Source organism: Phaethon lepturus, unplaced genomic scaffold, assembly GCF_000687285.1.
Source record: "Phaethon lepturus isolate BGI_N335 unplaced genomic scaffold, ASM68728v1 scaffold7297, whole genome shotgun sequence".
Classification (NCBI taxonomy): domain Eukaryota; kingdom Metazoa; phylum Chordata; class Aves; order Phaethontiformes; family Phaethontidae; genus Phaethon; species Phaethon lepturus.
In genome coordinates, this window is record NW_010552465.1 from 48,849 (window position 1) to 57,324 (window position 8,476).

Below are 8,476 nucleotides of genomic sequence, written 5' to 3' on the forward strand. Positions count from 1 at the left end.
GGATGAAGTAGCTGGTATGTGAAGTACAGCAGTGAGGTCTGGGATCACGACTCCTGTTGCTGACCCTGCTGAGGGGTGACCTTCAGCAAGGAAGCAGGAACAAGCAGCCGGGCAGGTCCAGAGCTCTAGTACCAGCCTGTCCTGGTTGTAACTGCCTGGAATAACTGCGCTACCAGCCAAAGTTAAGAAGCATGAGAAACCATTCCTGTTCCTGGACCCAAGCAGGCTTGCTGAAGTCAGTTACAGCGTGTCTGTATATTGCCCTCTGGATCTTATGGATTTGGGATTGCCCAGCATGGAGCCCCATTCTGTGCCAGTACCACTGTACACTAAACATGCTCCGTACCTACAGGTTTTTTCCTTAAAATTCAAAGGGTAGTATAGATTTTAAATTTTCATTTTCTCCTCTTCTGAGCTAGAATTAGGATCTTGATTCCTGGATTTAAATTTTATAGCAACGTATAACTAGGTGAGAAGAGAGGCAAACAGAACAGTAGTCTTCTGGTGGTATCTGAATGCCACAGTTTAGCACAAGACATTACTTTCCAGTTAATATTTTGCTCTATCTTGTGGGCTTTGGTAGTGGCTGGGTTTTTTTGGTGTATTTGTTTTGTTTTGTTTTTGTTAATGGAAATAATTAGATGTGTTTGGAGAGGAGGGAGAAAGACACTTACCTTGTCTGTATTGCTGGCATACCGTCGTTCAGTAAGTATGTATGTTGTAACATCTTTCTTTTCTGTATGGTCTCCGTATGGATTATTCGCCAACCATTATATAATGAAACAAGAATCTGTAAGCCTTCCAGAAAGGAGGAGTCAGCACACATATGTGAACAGTTTGCTATTACCTGGAAGAGGGATCTGAGATCTCTCTAGAAAAATCTGTAGAGAGATCTCTGCAGTAGTGGGAATTCGTAGTCGTGTCCATCCATCTCTCCCAACCCTCCCTTGGTTGCTAGCCAGCATGGTGACAACGGGCATTTCTTCCAGCTGTTTTTACACAGTTCTTCCTGCTCCTACAACTGGTGCCTATACCCTGTACTTGCTCAGCTGTTGCAGAGAAGGGCCGAAGTGCACTTTCTGAGTAAGAAAGTGACTCTTGCTGGCACCTGTGCTGGTTGAGGCAGCATAGAAACTTACACCTTGCGTGCAAGTGGAAGTGTTCATGGAGCTGTGCGCTGGAATGCATTCAGACTGATGACTGATTTTTTAGCCCAGATCTGTTCCTTGAATCCAGTTTCCTCCATGGCCCTATAAGCCCTGTACTGGAAACAATGATCTGCAAGAAGTTGCTTAAAAGCAACTGTTACCGAAAGAAATGGTCATCAAGCTATAACCTGCATTTGCTTTTGCAGTGATGAAAAGCCCTGGCTTCCCAAGTGAAGCACAGCCCTTGATGCCATCGGCTGGAGCGTGGCTGGTTCGAAAGCATTTTAATGGAGACATGAAAACCCGTAGGCTTTCAAGCAAGGTGGAGGAAAACAAACAGATGATAGTGGAAAAAAGACTACTGGAGAAACAGAGCAGAGGTCACTGGAGCTGATTGGAAATGTTACTGCATCTTAAAGTCGGCTCTGCGTGCATGTGTGCTCCTCTGACAAATGAAACAGGGCTGGTTTTGTGAAGTCCGGGAAGGCTTTTCTTTGTTACCCAAGTTCCCTTACCTGTTTTTGCTTGAGTAATTGCAGCATGCATGAGAGGTGAGAGGGAGACAGGAAAGCAGATGAGGCTGTACAATGACTAATGAGCTGTTTCAGCCTGAAAAATCAGTCTAGCAGGGTGGCCAGAGCCTTGCAACCTATTAACCTTGATGAAGTATTTGGAAGGCTAGGACTTTGCAGCCGGGGCAAAGAAGGGTCTTTTTAAAGAAGTTTAAATAAATCTCTATTTTTCTCCCTTCTTTCTCACACATGCTTGCTGGTGTAATGCTGCCTGACTTTTTAAAACTTTTCTTTTTCCCCGAGTATATAGTTCTCTTATTGCATGGCTTGACCAGGTGAATTGCTACTGTGCTACCTATATGAAAATTACTTTTTTTTTTTCTTCTTACTGATGGAAAACCAGTTTCTCTGCAGCACTTGTTCATGCCTACAGAAATCTCACATGTTTTCTTCAGATATTTGCACTCCGTGTTTAAGACAGGCACGTTGCTCTGTCAAGAATGCTCACTTGGGATCGAATAGGGCAATATTTGTGTTAATCAGCTGCATTTCTGTCTGCAGATATAGCTGTGCATTAAAACAAACATGCTGTAGACATGAATTAAGGGGGAAAATATGACATGGAATTTCCTGACTTTTTAAAATAAAAAAAATAATTCTTTGCCAAGAATAACTTCATCTGCAAATGCTTCTTAAATGTGTTACACATTTGTTTTTCTTTCAAGGATGGGTGGCCAGGCCGCTTCACATGTGGGCACCATATAGTGACATACTGTGGTTGTGTGATGATCTGGGTTAGTTTAAAGGCTTCAGATCTTCTCTAATCTGGGTTGTTTTGACTGAGCCAGGTTAGGGAGCACAGATACAAGCAGGTATGCTGGCAGATGTCGTGAGGTTATGAGAAGCAGTTTAGGACAGTAGTCTTATTGTCTGTCCCAGCTGCAACAACAAAACAGAGCAAGTGCCATGGACACGCTTTGTCTGATCTGTTTATATTATATGTTACTACTGTTTAGTTATGCATTCTGTTAACAACCCACAAAAATAAATCCATTTTCTACCACCTGCAGAAAAAGGGCAGATATGCTTATCCCTCACTAGTCTCCAGCCATAATTATGTGGTTTCTCTTGCTTCACCAGTCTTAAATGCAACTAGGTAACTTCCCTTCCCCCACTACTTGCTAGATAATGTTTAAACACGTACCAGTATATGCTAATGTGTTGTAAAATTCACTTGCTCCCCCAGTCTTAAAAGATTTTATGCAGAGTTTTGCCCGGTCACTGGGTGCAAACTGTGCTTCTAAACATGTTGACTTAGCTGCCTGTCTCTGAATTTCTCTGGAAAAAAAGGACATTAATTGGTCTTTCATCAAATCCACTTCACTGCCTCATATGCAACTGCTATGTCCACTATAAGTCCACACACCTCCTTTTTCTATTTCCCCCCAGTGCTCTGAAGCATGTTAGAAAGGCTGTTGTACTTCTATGATAGTCTAATATCTGTCTTTGCTGTTCAATGTTGAATTCTGAGATTACTGTCAAGATTCATTGGATATCCCCAACTTTCTCACTTGACCTAAGGAAAGAAAGAGGCATATAGTATCATGTGACATAGTCTGTGAGTTTGTCTTAAGTTGTTTTTCTTCAGCTTTTTGTAAAGTAACTTTTGTTCTGTTGTGTTTCACAGGACCTGTGTACCTTACCCAGTAGAACAGAGCTCCGCAGGCACTGTCTCTACAGCATAGAGAGCGCCTTTGCCTTTACTGAAAGTTGTATCCAATGTTCCAGTTGTAGATTTATACATGATTGCTTTCTTTTTTTGTCTTTTCTCTTTTTAAAAATAATTACAGGTTCATGTATTGGACAGACTGGGGAGAAGTGCCAAAGATAGAACGTGCTGGGATGGATGGTTCAAGCCGCTCCATTATAGTCAACACGGACATATATTGGCCAAATGGATTGACACTGGATTATGAGGAACAGAAACTTTATTGGGCAGATGCTAAACTGAATTTCATCCACAAATCAAATCTGGATGGAAGTCATAGGTAAGAATTTTTTGTATGATCTATATAATGCTGTGCTTTTCGTAGATGATGTTGCTTAAGCAGCATCATAAGCTCTGTTGCAGGGAATTGTCATGTTAGCACTCTCAAAACTAGTGCTATCAGAAACTTTTATCTTTCCCCATCTTCTGCTTTCCAGCACTGTGAAGTTGAATGTGTGCTCCTCTTTGGGGTGTCCTGTAAGTCTGACTAAATCTTTTCTCAGAACCAGTCCCATAAAGAAATTCTTGAATCCTATTCTTAATTGTGTAAGACTATATAGCAAAGCTGTCCCTTTTCAATAGGTCTTCTGTGCTCTGTTGCTGTGATACTCAGAAATGCAGAAAATAATCTCAAAAAATGGATCATCATATAATAGTATTTCAGTTTCATTGATCCCTAGGAGTTGGGAAATTAGTGGAAAACAGTCTTTACAGAGAACTATGCTATAACGACTGTTTTCCTCTAACAGTTTTATAGTGATGATGTAATTCTTTTTGATCCAGTCATGGCTACTTCTTAATTAAGGGTATAACTGGTACTTTGTATATATACATTTATTTCTAATTTTGCAATGACCCTCTTTGTTAAATGAGATAGCTTTGACAAGTACTGTTTGCATACACAAATGAACAGTTAGCTTGTGCTCAAGGTATCCTATAGAGATTTTTTTAGGTTATCCTTTGCAAATTTTTGTGATGCTTCAGCTGGTTTATCTAGGCATGAAATAGCCTTTCTTATGCTTTTCATTCTGACCTTTTAGGGACTTGTCCCTTCTTTCACCACAAATGTTATTCTAGCATAAGGAAATCAGTCGTATTGACAAGATAGGTGTTTTCTGTGGACTTGGAGTAGGAACATAGGAACACACATGAAACGTATCCACTGTCTTTTTATGGTATTTATTTTGAACTCCGCAGTTTCTTGTAACACTGATTTAAAAGATTATGTCATTGTCCTCTTCAATTCTGCCTGTTAAGAGACCAAAAGATCATGCAGTATTTTTGTAATGGTGTTTGTTTATTGAAAGAAACAGGAGTTGGATGAAGTTTTAAATTTGTGTCATTGGATATAAATATTATAACTAGCTTTGTTAATTCAAAACATAGAGATATGGGTATCTATTAAAGTAGTCCTTTGTTTACTCTTTATTTCACAAGAAAGAAAACTTAATAGTACCAAAAAAGAGAGAAATATTTCATAGTGATACTTTATTTTAAAAAGGAAGGCTGTCACATAAGTTTTCAAGTAATAGAGAGAAAGGGATAGGAATTGTCATGTACAATAATAACTTGTGGGTTTTTTTAATTACTGCTAGTTAACTGGTATATCCTAAAAAATCTCCTTCTCTGTTAAAAATTATTTATAGTGTTTTGTATCTCCTGTGATAAGAATAGATCGTGAAACCAGATGTGTAACAGTCATCTCAGCTGAAAGCAATCGCACATGGGGCTCAATGTGACAACTTGACACCTGAAAAATTGCAGTCCAAATGTGGATTTCTCACACAAACATGAAATGCCCACAGTTGCTGTAGGAATGACAGAAACAAGGAAAACCAAAAGAACCCCACCCTCCAAACAATAAGGCCAGTGAGAAGAAAGTACTACTCCAAAATAACTACAGAGATGGTCACACGTAAAATGCTCTTCAGTGTCTTTGTCCAGCAGGATAATTTGGTGGCTCGTTTCATTCTTAAGTCATCCCTTTTTGTGCTCTCCTATTTAAATGAGAGGGAAAGGACTACCTTAGTATAGCAACACAGTACTGCAGTCTGGCTGGTACCCTTCTAGGTAGAGAGCGCGTATTGGGTGCTGCGTTAAATGGTACTGCTTTCAATAGCACCTCCTGGAAAACGATGCAGGATGTAGACATGATTTTTGAACTGTTAATCGCTTGAAAAGTGTCCACCGATCAAAAACCAACACCATCATCCAATCTATATCTACTTTTTTCCCACGGAGCACAAACCTCCCTGTCTTACCTCGTGTCTCCGGTCCTTTCTGGCTCCAGAGCTACTTTGGTGTTTCTTGCTGGCACTACTACGTTTTTGATCTTTTTTTGCTACAGACTTCTTTGCAGTTTTTCCCTTACTGGTGGTCTGTTGGGCATCATTGGAAATATACTTGGTTTTGGTATTTTATGGTGTTTATTCTCTGGGCTGCCTTTGGCTAGCCTGAAAGTGGTTTGTTTTAGAGATGAAGCTGTGAATGTGCTGATCTTTCTTGGTGTGTGGGGCTTAACCAACTTTCTGTAGAGAGTTGTATCTAACAGCTGTGTTTCATGACATATAAGTGAAGTCACCTGGGTCCCACCAGTTACCTCATTCCAGAGTCAATTCTCTGGAATTGGTGAAACCTGTAATAAAGACCTGTATAGACAAGTAATTTTGGTTTTTAGATCTACTAATTTTTTTCTTACATATTCATTAAAAACAAAATAATTAGTCTAATACCTTAAAGCTGTTGGTTTTGTTTTTTAAAGTGATACTGAAATGTATCAGAAACATTTCATGGCAGTATGCTAATATGTTACTATTTGAGGGGGAGAAAGGGAAATCCGAAGAGAGAAAAGCGCCTATGACTTCCCTTAAGCACTCAGAAGCGCACACCACTTCTGACAGCACCTGTTTTTCCCTAGGCATGTGAGAAAGTTCTGAAGATTCAGAAAATAGTCAACATCTGTACCCAGGCATTTTTGTTTTGTTTTTTATTCTTTGCAATTACATCGTCAGGAAGGGAGTTAAAAAAAAGGAAAGAATTGCAGAAGTTAAGCTGTTCTACAATGGGGTTTTATGTTTTTGTTTTTGTTTTTTTTTTTTGTCCCTCTGTTATGACCTTGGAGTCTCTGCCTGTTTTAAGAAGAAAGATCCTCTGGGGCTGTATGAAGTGATTCTTTTTTGTTAAATACTGTCTTTCAGTTATTCAGCAAATTCACCTTTCTCAGGATGATATTTTACAGCTATAATTCTGTATTTTGGCTCTTAATTATTTTATTCATAATTTTTCAATAACTGGTTTTCTAATACTAAAAAAGAAAAGGCAATTTCTAATTCTTCAGACAAAACAAAACCCCTGAGATCTTCCTTTTAGGTGGAAAAAAAACCCAAAACCCCACAAAGCCTTCAATCTTTTCTCCTAGCTATCCCCATGCCCAGAAAAAGAGAAAAAAACAACCTAGATTTTTCTGTGAGCAGGAGAACTAATAACATCTGTGTTCAGAAGGATTTCTACTTATCCCTCCACCCCACAGCAGTCCCTCTGGCTTCTCTCTGTATGTTCCTATGCCCTGTGCACACACTCCCCCCCTGCTTTTTTCTCCCTCCTTCTTGCCAGCCCTCAAATGCACCCACGGCTCCTTGTATGCCTACACCCAGCATTGTCCCTTGCTCCCGTCTCTGTCCCCATGCACTCTTGGTGGGTCTGGCGGCCCGACAGTGTTCCTGGGCAGCTTATTTGAGCTGCTTCTCTTTGTCAGGTGGGTCAAATACAGAGGGGTATAGGGTCTCTGCTATCTTCACAGCCATCCATTTGTTAAGGAAAACATGTAAAAAGTAAAAATAAAAATCTTTTTCTGATCCCTGCTTTTCCAAATGGGTTGGCCAAGAGATATAAGATAAATTGGGTATGGAGTTGGAGGAGATGGATACTGCACAGATACGCTCAGACTGATCAAACGGCCTTGCTTCCGCGTGAAAAGATGACATTGTGTGATTAGGCCAACTTTTTTCCACCGTCACCTTTCAAAATCTCCTTTTAAGAGGGTCTTCAAGAGTTATTTTCCTTAAGAGTTAGGAATGGGGAAGGACAAGATCATTATCATAGAGTGCATAATCTAACTTAAAACAGACTTTTGGGCTTATTTAGCAACTGCTACTTTTAGTGATTTGTTCTTGATATTTAGATCATTCTTCTAACTGCTATTTTATATTTAGTAAGTAAGTTTAATTTTTTTGTTGCTATCTGAATTTCTCTTGATTAAAATGGATTTTTTTTTTTTTTTTTTTTTTAATTTTTTTTTTATCACTGTGAAGTGTTACCAGTTTCTCTGGTGCTTTATCAACTATCAACTTCCGAAAGCTGGAGCTATTGAAGTAATGAAAAAGGCAGTTGCGTTATTGAAAGACATATAGCTTCATAAAAATATGATGTTCTAGATTTGAATAGTTTTGGTAACATAGCAAAGGAAGCAGATGAGTAAAGATTTTATCTGTCCCAAGTTTTTTAGTGTTGCATAATGTGAGGTGGTAAAGAGTCGATAGCAGATAAATGTAATTGTAAAATCTTCCTGTAAAGCAGGATGACATGAGTTTTAATTGCTTTGAGGGAAGTGAGAAATAGTTAGCAGGAACTAACATCTTCATATCAAAAAAGAATTTCAAACAGTTCCAAGAAAACTGCTTTTGTGGTTCAGATGGTGAGAGAGAATACAGTGTAAACAGGAAAAGATTTTAATTAATGTTACTGACAGAATTGAAAGTATTGAGGTTCAGACCTCAATGGTCTAAAATTTTGAATGAGTGGAAGAGAAGTATTTTTAGCAAATTTCTAAATCTGGAAGAAATCCATAGTGTCTTTTTTTTGTCTTTTTATTCCTGTAGTCTGACTACCACATCTCTACGCAAGAATTAAAATTTAAAGATTTATGTGTCAGAGAAGGACATTGATATGCATGGATGCTTTGCTGCTTGCTTGCAGGGGTCTGGATAGTGGAAGAGTATGGTAGGCAGGTGGGAGGAATATGCAGGGGGAGAAACAAAGGAGGCCTTGTT

At 39.1% G+C, this 8,476-nt stretch overlaps 1 protein-coding gene across 3 annotated transcripts in view; it reads left to right on the forward strand.

Annotated features, from left to right (window-relative positions):
- Positions 1 to 8,476, forward strand: part of LOC104623973 (low-density lipoprotein receptor-related protein 6) — a 109,247-nt gene that overhangs the window by 33,949 nt on the left and 66,822 nt on the right. For 2 of the 3 annotated variants that reach the window (XM_010291217.1, XM_010291216.1), the window contains exon 2: positions 3,511 to 3,708. In XM_010291217.1, the coding sequence (XP_010289519.1) occupies positions 3,515 to 3,708 (194 nt within the window). In that variant the 5' untranslated portion in view covers positions 3,511 to 3,514. Of the gene's footprint in view, positions 1 to 3,510; positions 3,709 to 8,476 lie in introns of those variants that run through there. The other variant, XM_010291215.1, reaches the window with a different exon arrangement.